Here is a 19,121-nt window from a genome sequence, read left to right as displayed (position 1 = left end):
GCACGGTGTGTCCACCTATGCCTCCATCTTGGCTGGAAGTCCCTGGAACCTTACGGTTCTTATAGATAAAACATCCAAAATGGGTCTCCCTGAACTAAAATCAAGGTGTTGGAAGGGGTGCATTTCCTTCTAGAGGATCTAGAAGAGAGTGTGTTTCTTTGCCTTTTCCAGCTTCCAGAGACTACCTGCATTCCTTAGTTCATGATTCCTTTCCTACATCTTTGAAGCTAGCAATGGTGGATCACATCACTCTGACCTTGTATTCATCATCACATCTGCTCTGCTTCTGGTCTTCTATTTTTAAGAGTACTTGTAATTTACTTTGGGCCAGCCTGGAGAATCTAGGATAATCTCACTATTTTAAAGTCAGATGATTAGCAACCTTAATTCCATCTGCAACCTTAAACCCTTTGTGATGTAAACTGATATACTCACATCTTCCAGCAATTAGGATATAGACATCTTGAGGGATGGAGGAAGGAGAGGAAAAGAAGGACATTATTTTGCCTCCTAGGATAACCCATGAATCAAAGAGGAAGTCTCAAGGGAAATGAAAAATATATATTTTCTTTTTAACTGAATGAAAATATACCATTTTAAATATTGGATGCAGCTACTACAGATATTTATAATAAAAAAGAATAAAGATCTAATTTAGCAATCCAAGCTTCCATTCTAAGAAACTAGAAAAAACAGCAATTAAACCCAAGCGAGCAGAAGGCAGGAAGTAATAAAGGGTAGAAATCAATGAAATTGAGAAGTGAAACATAGTTGAGAAAATCAATGAAACAAAAGCTGACTCTTAGAAAAATAAATTGGTAAATCACTAGCCATCCTGACCAAGAAAAAAATAGAGCATATGTAATATCCGATTTTAAGAATAAAAGAGGGGGTGATAACTACAGACCCATAGATACTAAAGGATAATAAGGGACTACTGTGAACGACTTGATTTAGGATCATAAGTAGACTGGGAAAGTTTCCCAGAATAAGTAAAAGGACACAGGAGGAAGCTGAATCGAAAAAAAATAAAGGGACAGACAGGTAGTCCTGAGGATGATGCTGATGACTGTAAGTTTGTATTGATGCACAAAATCTAGTTGGCTCAAGATAATTTTTACAGAACTTTACTTGAAGGTTGGTGTTTTGGGTTGATGCACTTGAAATATAAGGATATAAGAGAATCAAGGACGCTGGTAAGACAGAGTTGAAGTGCCCAATATGGAGTTCAAACCTAGTGATGGAGAAGGATGGTATGAGGAAGCTAAAAATAGGAGGGATGGAGAGGTCAAGAGAGGGATTGATAGATGAACTGGGGCAGGGGTGATTTTCTGTATTATGGCTCCTCCATAAATGTTTTTTCCTCAGCAGGTGTTCTTTGCATAGCCTCAGGGAGCTTTATCCTTTGCCCACAAGATTGGAATTTAGTCTAAATGATTCAAGAGAGAGATCCCTATGAAAATGAGGGTTTGGGGGAGTTGACAGCAGATGGATATTTAGATAACAGGAGGTTTGTACAAAGGGGCACACGGATGCACGTGTGAGAGAGATTGATTTTTTGGAAATGAAGGAATAAGAGAGCTGGTACTTGGGTGGTGCAGTCATTTATTTTGCATCTACCATGATCCAGACATTATTCTGGACACAGAATATAATGGTGAGCTATGCAGGTCTTCAGTACCCTTGAACTTAGAGCTCTAGTACTGGTAAATAAATAGGTAATTGTCATATTCAGTGGTCCATGCTAGGAAATACTTAGAAAGTGGCATGAGAAATGGTAACATTTTAAATGAGACCTTACCAAACAGGAATGATTAGTCGATAGAGACAACACTCAAGCAAGTGATACTGAATGCTGAAATCCTCTGTATACATGTGTATTGCCAAACATTCCATTAGACCATCCACAGCTATCGAAAAGCTCTCCAATCTCAACATCACAAATCTCCCATAAGAATCCTCAACCAAATTATTTCACAAGTGCAAAACAATTTCTTGGAGAGGGTTTTCCATCTTCACACTGATTTATTTTTCAAAAAGATGGAAAATATAGTCATTTGGGCCTAGTTTAAGTGAACAAATCTCTCGAATTTTCAGTTTCATATAACTCCTGGCATCTAGATTTTAAAAGTGAGCATATTAGACTGACTCAGTGAGACTGCTACTATTATGAATTGAACCTTTTTTAGTAATTTAGAAATTGCAGCCACACAATTCTTTGTCTTTTTTTTCCTCCCCAAAGACATTCTTTTCATTGCTTTTTAGACAGAGAGGAAAGGGGAAAAGAGAAACACCAATGTGAGAGAAAAGCATTGACTGGTTGCCTCCCCTATGCATCCAGACTGGGGACTGAAATTTTCAGCCATGGGATGATGCCCCAACCAACTGAGCTACAATGGTCAGGGCACAGTTACACAGTTCTATCGTCAATCATGGCAAATATATACTTCCATCTGATACAACCTCATGCTCTAGTTATTTCAAAACACAATTTTATGGAAATATAAAAAACACATTGTAATTAAACAAACTGACTTCTTGTTCTCCCTTTAACCTTTGAACTTCTATAAATTGATAAGTTCTGAGATATGAAAGTTTAGCTTAAATTTCTTCTTTGATAAGAATATGTAAAGTTTCTTGAGACACTTGTAGTGAACATTGTTACTTTGGGAATAAATGGCTTGGGAACTGTCCTTTTCTCCCTCTCTAGCCCATATGTTTCTTGGAATGTTCTTGTTTTCTATAAGTATGAAGAACAATCTCCTAATGGTTTTTGTTTGTTTGTTTGTTTGTTTGTTTGTTTACTGTTGAGGGATTTCTGAGTCCCTGTCTTGAATGTACCCCGGCCAACCTGGTAAATTTCATCAAGCTGCTTGTGCCCCTTTGTGGCCAATGCTTATAAATACAGCTCAGTTTTGCTTGCCAGCAAGAAGCATTTGAAATGTTGCTTCACATTTAAGAACCACATGGAGATGAGATTAGAGCCAACTGGAAGCTAGGGACATAGCCTTTGATGCAGTAGAGAGTGGATACATGAGCAAGAACAGAATTCTGATGGAAAGGAGAGGAGGTGTGCATTCCAGTTTGGCATCAAACATGGCTAATTACAGGGCTTCTGGTTAGGATGGTGGAGTAGGTGAATGCAGCACTCACATGCTCTAATGACCACATAGGAACTGCAGCTGAACTGCAGAACAACCATCATTCAGAGCTGCCTGAGATCTAGCTGAAAGGAGGTGTTCTAGCTGGGGATGTGAAAATGAGGCTGCATCAAGACTGGTGGGAGGGGTAGAGATGTAGAGCAAGCTGGTCCTACACCCAGATGTGGCGGTTAACAATTGGGAGGGCTGGTCCCACATTCACTGTGGCGGATGAGAATTCAGAGTATTGTCTTAGCTGTGGAGGTGCCCCCTGGGGAGTGAGGGGTCCCAGCCCCATACCAGGACACCCAGCTGGGTTTTCAGTGCTGGGATAAGAAGTCCTCATAGGCTCTGGCTTTGAAAACCAGCAAGGATTATGACTGAGTGAGACCAAGGGCTGCAGGAGCCTGGAGATCTCTTCTTAGAGGACCTGCACATGAATTTACTTGGACTCACTTGCTCTGAGCTCCAGCACTGAGGCATCACCTGGAAGAGTGCTGGGAACATATGGGGAGGGACTGAATTGACTGGTATCAGGACAAGTGTTGGAGGGGCAATTTTCTCCCAGATGGAAGTGCTGGCAGAGGCCATTGTTTCTCTGCTGAGCCCTTTTCCCACAGAGCCAGCAGGAAAGTGCTATATCAGAGTCCATCAGCCTAGTTAGCACACTTTTCTCTGCCCTGGTGATTCCCTGAGATCCCATCTCACCCTGCCTGTGGGCCCACTAAGTCATTTCCAGTGGCTTTTCCATACAAACAGCCTTTCTTGGCTCATGCTTGGGACTTCCCTAAAATCTTTCAAGTAAGCAGCATCTGACCTCTGTGTACCCTGTACCTCCTGCTAAGTGACTCCAGGCTTGGAAGTAGTGGCAGCTGCACTTGGTTTTCAGCATGACCTCTCTTGGGAACCTCAGCCCAGCTCAAATAGCAGCCATCTGCATATTGTTCTGTACCTCAGGCCCCAGAGCAAGCACATCCAGTAGACGGCTTCAGATCACACTAAAGCACCATACAGCCATCTCCACAAGTGACACACTCAAGGGGCAGACTCAAAGGGCTAGAAGCCCCACTGAAGTTAGTCCTGCTTCATGGGGTCAACCCCTGCACAGCAGATCCTCCATAGTCATCATGGCCAATCCTTGCAGCTGATTGCCCTGGGGGCCAATCCCTACCATTGATGTACCAATACCAACAGTAATCAAGTCTCAACTAAACAGGAGGGTGTAAAAGCCCTTATTGGTTGGGAATGTATCCAGATTGTCCAACTCAGGTGACTTGGGAGGGCTGCATCTTTGGGCCCTATAGCTGGGGTCCGTAAACCCCAGACCGTAGACTTTACTAGTCTGTGGCCTGTTAGGAACCAGGCTGCAGAGCAGGAGGTGATTGGCAGGTGAGTGAGTGAAGCTTCACTCACATTACTGCCTGAGCTCTACTTCCTATCTCCCCCCACCCCCATCCACAGAAAAATTGTCTTCCATGAAACCAATCCCTGGTGACATAAAGGTTGGGGCCAGCTGCCCTAAGGACATCTGCTATAGAAAGGCACTCTACCAAGACCAAGACACACAGAAGCTTTACCTAATATATAGGAATGAACACAGAGATCCTGCCAAAATGGGGAGACAAAGAAATATGTCCCAAATGAAACAACAGAATAAAACTTAGAAGCACAGAGTCTCAAACAACAAAACCCCAAGAGGCCCACACCAAACCATACTATAATCAAAATGCCAAAGACAAAGAGAATCTCAAAAGCAGCAAGAGAAAAGCATTTAGTCACTTACAAGGGAGTTCCCATAAGACTGTCAGTTGATTTATCAAAAGAAACTTTGCAGACCAGAAGACACTGGCAAGAAATATTGAAAGTGATGAAAAACTAGGACCAACAACCAAGATTACTCCACACAGCAAAGCTATCATTTACAATTGAAGGACAGATAAAAAGCTTTCCAGAAAAGAAAAAGCTAAAGGGGTTCATCACACCAAACATGTATTATAAGAAATGTTAAATGGTCTTATACATAACTACCAACAATTATTTTAAATGCAAATGAACTAAATGCACCAATCAAAAGACATATGGTGGCTACATAGAAAAAAAAAAAACCTTCTATATGCTGTCTGAAAGAGATTTACTTCTGATTAAATGACACTCACAGACGGAAAGTAAATGGGTGGGAAAAGATAATTCATGTAAATGGAAACCAACCAACCAACCAACCAACAAAAGCTGGAGTAACAATACTTATACCAGACAAAATAGACTTTAAACCAAAGGCTATAACAAAGAAGGACCCAGAAACTCTTCTTTTGGGTGTTTATCTGAAGAAATCCTAAATGCTAAATCAAAAAGACATATAAATCCATATGTGTATTACAGCATTATTTATAATAGCCAAGATATGGAAGCAACCTGAGTGTCCATCAATAAATGAATGGATGGGGGTGGGCTAGGAGGGGAGTAAAAGACAGAAAACTGAACTTGAACAACAATTAAAATAAAAAGTTAAAAAAATAAAATAAATGAATGGATAAAGAAGTGGTGAATATGATTCAGCCATAAAAAAGAAGGAAATCTTGCCATCTGCAACAACATGGATGGACCTAGAGGATATTGTGCTGAATGAAATAAATCAAACAGAGAAAGATAAATACTAAATTATTTCACTTATATGTGGAATTAAAAAAAACAGCAATAGACTCATACATAGAGAAGATGGTTGTCAGGTGGATGGAAGGTTGGGAGGATGGATGAAAAGGTTAAGGAACTAGGAAGTACATGTTGGTGAACAACTATATGCCAATGAACTGGATAACCTAGACAAAATGGAAAAATTCCTAGAAAAATACAATCTTCTAAAACTAAATCGGGAAGATCTCAGATGAGATTCTCTAATCTGAATAGATACATTAAACCTAGTGAAATTGAAGCAGCAATCAAAAAACCCCCAACAAACAAAAGCCCTGGACTAAATGGTTTCACAGGTAAATTTTACTAAACATTCTGAGAAAAACTAACATCCCTCCTCAAGATAATTAAAAATATTCAAGAGGAGGGAAGTCTCCCAAACTCATTTTATGAAACCACCATTATCCCAATTCCAAAGTCAGATAAAGACACTACAAGAAAAGAAAATTATATCCCTGATGAACATAGATGCCAAAATCCTCAAAAAATATTAGCAAACTGAAGACAGCAATGCATCAAAAAGATCATACACCATAATCAAGTGAGATTTATTCCAGGAATGCAATGTTGGTACAATATTAGCAAATCAGTAAATGTGATTCACCACATAAACCGAATGAAGGATAAAAACCACACAATGATATCGATAGATGCAGAAAAAGCATTGATAAGACCCAGCACCTAATTATAATAAAAACTCTCAACAAAGTGGGAATAGAGGGAACATACCTAAACATAATAAAGGCCATATATGACAAACTCATTGCCAGCATCATACTCAACTGGCAAAAACTACAAGTGTTCCTCTAAGATCAGGAACATGACAGGGATGTCTGTTTTCACCTCTCTTATTCAACATAACACTGTAAGTCCTAGCCATAGCAATCAGACAGGAAGAAATAAACACCATCCAAATTGGAAAGGAACAAGTAAAACTGTCATTATTTGCAGATGACATGATATTGTACATAGAGAATGCCAAAGATTCCACCAAGAAACTACTAAAACTGATAAGTGAATTGAGCAATGTAGCAGGACATAAAATTAATATTCAGAAACCAGCATTTTAATATACCAATAATGGGCTAACAGAAAGGGAAATTAAGAAAACAATCCCATTTACAATTTCTTCAAAAATAATAAAATCCTTAGGAATAAAACTAGCCACAAATGTAAAAGACCTCTACTTGGAAAATTATAAGACACTGAAGGAAGAAGTTGAAGAAGATACAAATAAGTGAAAGCACATAACTGTGTTCATGGATAGGAAGAATTGACATAATTAAAATGTCCATACTACCCAAAGAAATCTATAGATTCAATGCAATTCCTATCAAGATTCCAATAATGTATTTCACAGAACTGGAACAAATATTTCAAAAATTTATATGGAACCACAAAAGACCCTGCATAGCAACAGGGATCCTGAGAAAGAAGACCAAAGTTGGAGGAATCACACTACCTAATATGAAACTGTACCATAAAGCCATAGTAATCAAAAGAGTAAGGTACTCACATAAAAACAGACACACAGATCAACAAAACAGAATAGAGAGCCAAGAATAAACCCACACCTTTATACTCCATTAGTCTTTGACAAATGAGGCAAGCACATACAATGGGCTAAAGATAGTTTATTCAATAAATAATGTTGGCAAAATTGGACAGATAACATGCAGGAAAATTAAACTAGACCACCTTCTTACACCACAAACAAGAATAAATTCAAAATGGATCAAAGACTTAAATGTTAGACCAGAAACTATAAAAATAATAGAAGAAAATATAGGCATCAAAATCTCAGATATTGCTTGTAGCGATATTTTATTGGATATTATCTCCCCAGGCAATGGAAACAAAAGAAAAACAAATGGTACTACATCAAACTAGAAAGTTTTTGCAGAGCAGAGGAAAACTTCAACAGAATAAAAACATAATCCACAGAATGGGAGAACATATTCATTGATATATCTGAGAAGTGGTTAATATCCAAAATTTATTAAAGAACTTACAAAACTCAACACCAAAAAAACATACAATTCAATTAAAAAATGGGCAAAGGACCTGAACAGACACTTCTCCAAAGAGGACATACAGATGGCCAATAGACATATGAAAAGATACTCAACATCACTAATCATCAAAGAAATGCAAATTAAAACTACAATGAGATACCATCTCAAACCTGTCAGAATGGCTAGCATCAGTAAGTCAACAAACAACAAGTGCTGGTGAGGATGTGAAGAAAGGGAAACCCATTTGCACTTTTGGTGGGAACATAGACTGGTGCAGCCACTGTGGAAAGCAGTATGGAAATACCTCAGAACATTAAAAATGGATCTGTCTTTTGACCCAGTGATCCTACTATTGGAAATATATCTGAAGGAACCCAAAACACTAATTTGAAAGAACATAAGCAACTTTATGTTCATTGCAGTGTTATTTACAATCCCCAAGGTATGGAAGCAGCTCATGGGCCCATCAGTAGATCAGTAGATCAAACAACTATGGGACATGTGTACAATGGAATACTACTTGGCAAAAAAAAAAAAAAGCAAAACAAACCTATGGGACATGTGTACAATGGAATACTACTTGGTAAAAAAAAAAAGAAAGAAAATTTTACCCTTTGCAACGGTATGGATGGATCTGGAGAATATTATGGTAAGTGAAATAAGCCAGTCAGAGAAAGACAAATACCATATAATTTCACTCATATGTGGAATCTAATGAACAAACTGAACTAACAAGCAAAACAGAGACAGATTCATAGATGGAGAGCAGGATGACAGCTAAGTGTGGGAGGTGAGAGGATGGAGAGATTGAGCAAAAATAAAGAAGGATTCATGGACATGGACAACAGTGTGGTGATTATGGCAGGTAGGGGGGTATAGAATAAATAGTAATGGAAAAAATACAATAAAAACATTTAAAGAAAAAAGTACAAATTGGTAGTTACAAATAGTCACAAGGATGTAAAGTACAGCATAAAGAATATAGCCTATAATATTGTGATAACTATGCACAGTGTCACATGGATACTAGATTTATTGGGGTGATCACTTTGTAAGTTATATTAATGTTCTATCACCTGGATGTACAACTGAAACTAATATAATGATGTTTGTCAATTGTAATTAAAAAATAAAAAATTGTATTAAAAATCATGTAACTAAAAAATAAAATCATTTAAAAAATGGCCATTACACATTCTTACAATTGTTTGTGTGTTGTTTCCCACAATAGAATATGAGCTCCATGAAGGCAGAGACATCTTGCCTGACACTCAGTAAAGGTTGTTAAGTGAGCAAATAAAGCAACAAATGGGTTTAGTTTGCAGAAAATTCACAGTATATGATAGCTATTTTTCTTTCTATTGTTAACTACACTTATTAGATGTTTAATATATTAAATGCTTTGACAATTTTGTTTAATGTAACCCCATATGTCAAAGAGCATTTCTCAAACCTCAGTATTTTATAGGCTTATTTTTATCTATTTACTTGGTTTAATTAATAAATATGAATTGAGCACTACAATCTAGGATCTGGAGATTCAAAAATAAGATGGATACAGTCCCAACCACCAGAGGAAAGTATACCAGACTATATTAAAAATCCCTGTCTTTCTACCAAGCCCCAAATTTCAGGTCCCTCATTTTGGCAGCTAGCTGTAAGAATAATAGTTTTATTTCATTGTCCTCAGATTCCTTTATCTGTTTTACTGTTTTTTCTCCACTTTATCTCTTAATACTCAATTTATTCTTTTTAAAATGATTGTATATTATAGTGTATTAAACTCAAAGTTCTTGTATTTATAGAAAAAATAATATAGAAACAATATATCTCTACTAGAATTTTAAAAAGTAGTTATAGAGGTGTTTTTGAATTCCTTTTTTGTCCCAAAAGAGAAACCTAATTAGAATTAGAATATATTCCCTGTAACAATTGCTATAAGGAATGTTCAATGGAGGATTATAAATACTTCGATGAAATGGAGATGAGAAAATACTTTAATGATTATTTTAAAGACATACATAGAAAATAGTAGCAAAATTGGAAATAGTCTTCTGAGCTCCTGAGTTTCTCATTTTCTTACTACTTGTTCAGCCATACTCTCTCTGCCTCTACAATAGAATATCCACAAGGGATTGATAATTATGATGCACTGCAAAACTATACACACTACATTAGGCTAAAGCAAGGTCTCTCAACCTTGACATTATTGACATTTTGGTCAGGATAATTCTTTGTTGGGGTGGGGGCTGTCCATGCATTATAGAATGTTTAGCCACATCCCTAATCTCCTCCCACTAAATGCCAATAGTCAAAATGTCACAGCATGTTGCCAAATGTCCTTTGGGGAGGATAATTACCTCTGGTTGAAAACCACTGGACTAAATCAACCATTTTTATTTTTTGTGTTTATATGTATTTATTTTATTTTTTAAAATTACTTTAAAAGTCAGAACATCCCTTAAAAGTCAGTGTTGTGCAGAGTTTTGTCCTGGGCCATGGGACCCTCTCACTTTTATACAGTCTCCCTGAGTGATCTCATCCTCTCCTGTGTCTACCTCCAAGTCTTGTCGATGACTCTCTTATCATTGCCTGAAAAGCCCAGATCTCTCTTCTGTGCTATAGGCCCAAAAAGGCAACTACCTACTAGATAGTTTTCACTTGGGAATCCCTCAGGCACTTCAAATTCAAAATGCCCCAAACCAAAAGAATATAACCAACATTTTTTTTTCCTTTCCCACTTACCTCTCTCACTTTGCATAACCAACTCCTATTAACTCCATCTCTTAAGTCAGTGCAAACTAACATGGATAAGAATCATAAGGAGGGCTTATTAAAACACAGATTCCTAGATTCTGTTCTTAAAATTCTGATTTAATGTTGGTAGGGGACTGGGAATCTGAGAATCTGCATTTCTAAATAGCTCCCAGCTAATGCTGATGGCCTGCAGACCACACTTCAGGCATACTGTCCTAAAGGATTTCTCACTGTTTCTATGATAAAATCCAAAATTCTTAGCATTACTTTCAGGTTCTATGTGAGCTTATTTACTTCTTTGAATTCATCTTCCACCGTGTTCATCTCATTCCTGGTGTTTGTTCTGATGCTATGCTGTGTCCTGAAATCTGAATCTCTCTGCCTGGCTGATTCCTACTATTCCTTCAATACTCTGATCATTTATTTATTCTATCGAGGGTCCACAAACTCAGGTATGCAAGAAATTAATTTTTTCAAAAATTGAACTTAATTTTTTGACTTCTAATAGAAACTAAATTTAAATGTCGATAGTCTTAGTCAATTCAGAACCACATCTTTCCCAGGCTGTATCAATGTTTGAAGGGACCTATGAACTTCCAAGGTGCCAAGCAGTAGGTTCTCAGTTACCAACATCCAAATATGTTGGCATCTGCCATCTCTCCAAATTCTCATAACCAGCTGGCACTCAAGTGCTGCTGTGTCCTACTTGTTCTGGGGGGGAAAAAAGGTATCTTTAAGTAGGACAACAATCCTACTTTGCCCAGGAATGAGGGGTTCCCAGGATGTAGGAGTTTCAACACTCAAATCAGGAAAGTCTTAGGCAAAATGGGATGATTGGTCACCCTATCTCTAAATCCAACTCTATATCAATGTTTCTCTGCAGGTGGCAAGAAACATTTGGAGATTCTTTTAGCATTGGCATTGAGGGAACTCTGTAAGACTAGAGGCTTTCTGTCTAGACACTCTACCTCTATTCTATGGCTTCTGGTCTATCTTAGACACAGGTGAACTTTGCAAGCTTGTTACCTTCTTGGGTTTCTTTGAGGAAGAGAGAAATTTGTTCCCTTTGGTCCTGGATCCTCCAAAATTATTGGGACGTTATCATTATGAATGCATTGGACTACAAATAATAGACAACCATATACTATAGTGAATTATATAAGTTAGGTGTTTGATTTCTCCAATCAAAGTCCAGAGATAGCCCTGAACAGTATGGCTCAGTCAGTTGGAGTGTTGACCTGTCGCCGAAGGGTTGCAGGTTTGATTCCAGGTCAGGGCACATGCCTAGGCTGTGAGTTCCACCCCCAATCCAGGCATGTGTGATCCTGCTCTGGGCATGTATAATCCCCAGTCTGGGCCTGTATGGGGGCAACTGATCAATGCTTTTCTCTTGCAATGATATTTCTCTCTCTCCCTTCCTTTCTCTCTAAATAGCAATGGAGTATTCTCGGGTGAAGGTAAAGAAGAAAAAAAAAAGTCCAGAGATAGGTAATCCACGATTAGGATGTCTACTCAAGAATATGTTTAACTTCCTGCTCTGCCATCCTCAGTCATGATTTTAATCCTCATAGTTGCTATATGACTGTTTTAACTCCAAGACCATGAATTCAAGGATTTCTCTTTTTATCTTTGTAGCACAGGAAGACAGGGCATAAGAGTTGGAATGTATGAGCACCATATAGTCTACCACAGGAACAGTCACCAAGGTATAGCTCTCTTGCTTTTCTTCTAATAATCCTTGACTAATGTTTATTAGTATTAGAGATGGTGGCTTGGGCTTCTGAAAATTGAAATCCCAAAACTAGCATCATTGCTGTATTATATTCTGTTGTCACTATCCTTCCCTGTTACATGTCCCATGTAAATACTAGGAGGAAATACCCATTGACTAAAATATTAAAATATTATCCTACTTCCATTCATGCAACAAATATTTATTGAGTGACCATTGTGTTCTGGGCACAGTGCTAGGCTCTGGAAACTCAATAGTGTGCCAGACATCTAGGTATCTGTTCTCATAGGTCCTATAAACAAAATGTTAGGAGTGTTATTAAAAGTATGAAGAAATCAAGGTTACTTTAGAAAGTATCATGAGTGTAGCCTCCCTGAGGAAGTGATATGCAAGTTAGTACCTGAAGAATGAGATTGAGTTAGCCATGAGAAACACTGAGGGTAGAACATTCCAGATAGCAGAAGCTATACTCAAGGGCCTAAAGTGCTGTTGGAGGCTGCACTCCTCCCAGAAAGTCTAGGGAAAAATCTATTCCTGGTCTCTTCCAGCTTCTGGTGGCTGTCAGTATTCTGTGGCTTGATTCCAATCTCTGCCTCCATGGTCACATTGCTTTTTCTTTTGTGTGTGTAGCATCTCCTTCTGATTTCTTCATATGAGTATTTGTGATTACATTTAGGGGCCACCCAGGTAATCCAAGATAATCCAAGATAACCTATCTCAAAATCATTAATTTATCATATCTGAAAATACACTTTTCCAAATAAGAAAACATTTACAGGTGTCAGATATTAGGGCCTGATATCTTTGCAGGGGACATTATCAATCTGCCATAATTTACATTTATATTTACCCATTTTGTTCAAAACTGTGCCAAATGCCCTGGCTGGTGTGGCTCAGTGGATTGAGTGCCAGCCTGTGAACCAAAAAGTCCCTGGTTCAGTTCCCTGTCAGGGCACATGCCTGGGTTGCAGGCCAGATCCCCCCAGTAGGGGGCACGTGAGAGGCAACCACACATTGATGTTTCTCTCTCACATCGATGTTTCTCTCTGTCTTAAAAAAAAAAAAAAACTGTGCCAAACTGACATCGCAATCCATGAATATTTGTAATACTTTTTAAACCCCAATGTAAGCTAAACCTGAAAAATTATTTTATCATTCAAAATTATTTTATTTTACAATAAAAAATTTTAACTGTTTTTGATTCAGTAATAAATGCAAAGTAATGCATGTAGATTCTAAGATGATCAAGCTATTAAATGATCTGGGATCTGTATCATTTGAAGAGTGGTTGGAAGAATTGGCTATTTGAAAATAAAAGAGAAGGTTTAAAGGAAGATCACATAGCTTTCTTCATTCATATGAAGATGTTTCACAAAGAATAGAGATTAGATACATGCGGGGTTGGTTGAACCAGAAACAATTAATTGCAGACAGAGAGAAGCAGATTTCAATTCAATATGAAGAACTCATAAGACAGTGGAAGGTGCCCCTTCAAAATGAATTCCCTTTCTAATTCTGAAAGTATTTATGAATATGCAAAGACCCTAAAAGGAAGAGTGCAGATAGAAGTAGAGAATATATCCTCAGATATAATCATGAGTATATTTAATAAAAACATAAGGTCTCTTTAATGACTGATTTAAAATAAATCTAGGTAATATTATCTTTTCTTAAAAAAATCTTCACCTGTGGATATGTTTATTGATTTTAGAAAGAGAGGAAGGGGGAGAGAGAGAAGGAAAAAACACCCATGTGAGAGAGAAATATTGATCGCTTGACTCCTGTAGGTGCCCTGACCTGGGATCTATTGTGCAAACTTTTTTTCGGAGTTGGTTGGAGTGCTGTCCTGTACACTCCGACCAACTGAGCCACCAGGCCAGGGCAATATTATCCTTCTTCTTTTTTTTTTTTAAAGATTTTATTTATTTATTTTTAGAGAGGGAAGGGAGGGAGAGAGAGAGGGAGAGAGACATCAATGTGTAGTTGCTGGGGGTTATGGCCTGCAACCCAGGCATGTACCCTGGCTGGGAATTGAACCTGGGACACTTTGGTTCCCAGCCCGCGCTCAATCCACTGAGCTATGCCAGCCAGGGCTAATATTATCCTTCTTAATTCATTTTCCAAATTACAGTAAAGCCAGAGTGACCTTTTAAAAGTAAATTCTGATTATGTCAGCCCCCTTGATTAAAATGGTTCGTTCTCTGAAAGATCCTTTCAGTACTGACCCCTGGCTTCTTTTCCTGTCTCATCTGATGCTCCTTTCCTTCCTCTTTGCATTCTCACACACTGCTTAACTTTAGATACTTGCTCTTTCCTACCTCAAGGCTGTTGCATGATGTTCACTCTGTGAAGCTTTCCTTTCTTGCCTAGGTTACTCTACTTGGGACCCCATGTAAGTTTGCAACTTATTCTGAACTGTATTGTCAAGAGGAAAGAATTTATTATATATATATTTTTACCATGTCTGCCTTCCCTGCTAAAATGTGAGCTCTCGACAGACATTGTGTCTTGTTCAGCAGAGGGCCCGACATATGGTGGACATCTTCAAATATTTGAGTGAATGAATGGACTATCTGGTTCAAAGTGGAAAAGGAGTGTGGTGGGAAAAAATGTTTGCCTAACTAATACCAGATTTCTAGTAGCAAATTTTCAGAAACACTAGTACGGTTTCTTGGAAGAGTTTTTCATGAAAGAAAGGGGAGGTGGATGAGGAAAGCTAAGGAATCATCAAACAAGCCAGGTCTATCAAGGTGGAGCCGCTTTGGAATGTCAGAAGCCTCACGGACAACAAAAGCCGGGACGCCGAAGTATAATGGCTTTAGATGTATCATTTACTTATTAATTGTTCGCTCATTCATTCCCAAATATTCATAAAATGCCCATTATATGCTTAGTGCTTGGAGTCAGAAACTCAAAGCTGGGCAAGTCTTTCTTGTCCTTAACAAATCTACAGCCTAAGAAGGACAAATACTCAACAAAGTAATTCCTACGAAGTGTGGTAAATACTGCTAAAGAAGGTACATCCGTGTTATGAAATACCTAACTTGGGGGGTGGGGTAGGAGAGGGGTGGAAGATCAGAGGGAGAAAGATGGGCGGTCGGAGAAGCCTTTCCGGTTGAAGCTGAGACCTGAAAAATGAAGAGGAGACTTGGCAGTCTGGGGAACTAAAAGAAGTTCACTAGTTATGATTTGGGATCCCACAGAAAAATACTGTCAAGATATTGAAGGGCACCTTGGCAGTTTAGCTTACAGGGACGCTGGTGTGAGAGCGGTCATTAGCCTTGCGAACACTCCCTAAGCAAGAATGATAACGTCCTGCACTTCGACATTTCACCTAAGCTGGACTTGCCGCAATCTACTTATTCCTTGCTCCCTAAGGCTCCCGCAAAATGCAGCGCGGCGGTAGCAGCCCAGCTCCAGCACTGCACGTAACACCTCCCCGCAAAACCGACTCCACCAGAGAAAGAGGCTCCAGAAGCCCCGCCCACGCCCAGGCCCGTCCTCCCGGGCTAAGATCCCCGGGCCGCCGGCGGCCGCGGTGGTCACGTGACCTGAGAGTGTGACGTAGGAGGAAGGAGACGCCATTAGAGGGAGGTGGAGAGGGAGTGTTCGCCTTTCGTCGGTTGCCTGACGTGGTTGCTGGGGCCCTTCATTCTCGGACTTTCCTTCGGCCCTTCGAGGCCTCGCCCCAGCAGGCGGTGGAGACGACGCCGGGTGTTGGCGAGCCAGTTGCCAAGGGCCGCGACCGTGAAGGCGCTGCGGCGGCTGTGGGGAGCTCGGCGCTGCTCTAGGGTGCGGGTGGCTGGGAAGCGACGGGATGGCTGCGGCCGGCGGCGGGGCGGCGGCGGGCCGAGCCTATTCGTTCAAGGTGGTGCTGCTGGGGGAAGGTTGCGTGGGGAAGACGTCGCTGGTACTGCGCTACTGCGAGAACAAGTTCAACGACAAGCACATCACCACTTTGCAGGTGCGGGGCCCAGAGAGCGGGAGGTGGCGCCCGAGGGCCCCTACCTGTCCGGGGCCAGTGAGGACTCTGCTGCCATGGTCCCCTGGATTTGGGCTTACACATCTCAGGCCTGGCACCTACGCCTTTTAGTTGCCTTTACTTAGAAATTCGCCCTGGAGACGCGAGGGGTCGGGGCAGCCTGTAGACGTAAGGACGGGCTGTTGGGAGGGGAGTGGAAAGACCCTGAAAAGTCCCCAGTGCCCTGGCTGGCATGTCTTGGAGTCCCCATCGCTGGGCTAGTTTTCCCCCTTCGTTTCACTTCCGCTTGGGGCCTAGGTGCCCTCACCCTACAGTCACCAAGTGTCATCTGCCTTTTTGGGTTTTGTGTTGTTTTGTTTTGTTTTCGGAATTAGGAACTTGGCTGCTGATTTGATTTTGCGAACTTGGTGATTTGTAACTTTAGTGCCTACTGATGACTAAGTGTTTATGTAAGTTCAGTTTGTCCTGTCTTCGAGTAATGTGCAGATTGGCAAAACATTCATCTCTGGAGGGATTTTGAAATGACCGCTTGCCGGTGTGTGTTACGCAGTTTCATTACTGCCTGCGTGGTTCTGACTTTTGGGTCAGTTATATTCTGCTAGGTCGGTCGACTCACATTCACACGGAAACGTCATGTGAATCCCGGCTAACAATTGGTCCCCAAAGTAACAGCATAGCAGCTGCTGCTGCTGCTGTTTATTTATTTTTTTGCTTGTGATACAGAGCGGACTTTCTTCTGCAGGTACATTGTGGTTACTCAGAAAAGTGTTAGAATGTAATCATTGCTTGGGACGAAAACCAGTCTTTTGAGGCAGGAGTAAGTCTCCCCTTTCTCCCAAATAAATCAGGTTGCACGTGTTAGAAGAAAAATACCCAACTAATCTGACTTGATCATTGTTGTTAGAGACAGTGAAGTCTAGAGGACTTTTGAGCCTGATTGTGTAGGTTCATATCCCACCTCCATCCTTTTTAACTAGTTGTGTGGTCTTGGGCAAGTTAATTAATCTAAGTTATTTCATCTGTTAAAATGGCCACAATAAGACCCACTGTCTAGCTCATAGGGTTGTCAGGAAAAATACACATAAAAGTGACTAGGACCTGGTTCAGTGTAAGCTCTCCATCCTTATTATTTACTTGCCCAAATTGCACAATAGATCTTAATTAATGTTTGTGGAGTGTATAAAGAGCATGAACACTTAATTGAATTCACAGTGTTCTAATTGTTGTGACATTTGATGCTTGATGCTATTATTAAACTATGGAGTATAGAATTTACAAAGATGCTTCAGTTCTGATTCCATGTTCTATTTTTTACTCCTGGGTAAAGCATAGTATTTGAAAAAGTGAATGCCAGGAAACTCCTATTTTTTTCCCTTACATTTTTGTACAAGACCAGTTACACATTTTACTAACAAGTTGTTATTGTTGAGTGCTACTAGTGAGATTTGTAGGGTAAATAAGTACATCTCTCTGATCATTTGAAAGTTTAGAAATTCATTTAGGTAAACAGCATAGCTAACATCAAGTTCTTACTTAATATGCTGAATACTTTTCTTTTGTCACTTCATTCTTATAACAGCTATGAGGTGGATAGTTTTGTTAGCCCCATTTTACAGATGAGGAAACAAGCTTGGTTAAGTTGAGTAATTTACTGGGCATTATGTTGCCTCAAGTCATGCTGCCCAAGCTGAAATTTGAACAATTTTTGAGCATTTTAGTCACATGCCTCTGGATATTGGTAAACCACTCCTTTAGTGGTTTCCTTTATGCTATAGATCTAAGATAAAAGAGAATACCATAGTAACTGAGTTCTCAATTAAAAAATAATTTAGCCCTTCAGCCTAAAAATTACACTTTTATTATATATTCCAAAAACACTCTCAAAGGTAAAAGTAGGCTAAAGATTTTTAAATATCTGAGAAAAACCACCACTGGAGACTGTCCATAGGAGGTCCACTCACATCCAACTCAACTCCAGGAAGAGGTCCCAAAAGCTCTGCCCATGTCCAGGCACATTCGCCTTACCACATCCCAGGAATCTGCACAAGGTCCTGTGCAGTCAACCCCAGGGGAGGATGAAATTATGGTAGATCTCCAGTATCAGAGCATAGCAGTCTAGATTTCCATGTTTATATAACTCATCACAAAAGTGTTTGGATGATATTACAGAATTGAGGATTTTGTCTACGGGTGTATGGAAACAGTATTATGTCTGATCTTTTTCTCTTAGATATCAGTTCATCTCATCATAACAATTTTTCAGAGAAATTTGGTTTCATTGTGATCAATAAAACACATCCTTGTATGCTTTTGATTGCCAAATAGATCACACATCAGAAGATGACAGGAAGTTCCCTTTTTTCTTGTCAACAAAACTACTTATTACCTGTCTTTGTAAAATTTGTTTTGTAAAGTATACTCTCATACATTCATACATTCAAAGAATTATAGGACTAAGAGAAACCTAAGATAGGTCATGGTTCTCTGTTTCAGTCTTTTGTTTAATATTTCAGTCAAGTGATTGTCCAGTTTTTTCTTGGAGGTGTGATGAACTGGTATGTAAAGTGGAAAACTTTGTCCTGAGGGGGCCTGTTTTATTTTTAGACAGGTCTAATTTCCAGTAAGTTTTTTTCTGTGTGCAAAGCCAAAATCTGTTAACCTGTAGTTTCCACTCATAGTTCTGCTGGCAAATCTTGGTTGCACATGACATCCTTTCTGATAGTTGAAGACACCTCTATCACATCTCCTTGAGTCTTATTTTCTCTTGAATAAACAGCTTTGGTTCCTTTAACTGGCTCTCCTGTGAT

At 39.4% G+C, this 19,121-nt stretch overlaps 1 protein-coding gene across 1 annotated transcript in view; it reads left to right on the top strand.

Moving 5' to 3' along the window:
- The first annotated feature begins 15,878 nt into the window (after positions 1 to 15,878).
- Positions 15,879 to 19,121, top strand: part of RAB21 (RAB21, member RAS oncogene family) — a 41,122-nt gene continuing 37,879 nt past the window's right edge. Inside the window, exon 1 of the mRNA XM_028531949.2 lies at positions 15,879 to 16,296. Coding sequence (XP_028387750.1) covers positions 16,150 to 16,296 — 147 coding nt within the window. The 5' untranslated portion in view covers positions 15,879 to 16,149. The remainder of the gene's footprint in view (positions 16,297 to 19,121) is intronic.

Source organism: Phyllostomus discolor, chromosome 2 (assembly GCF_004126475.2).
Source record: "Phyllostomus discolor isolate MPI-MPIP mPhyDis1 chromosome 2, mPhyDis1.pri.v3, whole genome shotgun sequence".
NCBI lineage: Eukaryota > Metazoa > Chordata > Mammalia > Chiroptera > Phyllostomidae > Phyllostomus > Phyllostomus discolor.
The sequence above is the reverse complement of the archived record's forward strand: the minus strand, read 5'-3'. Positions and strand labels throughout refer to the sequence as shown.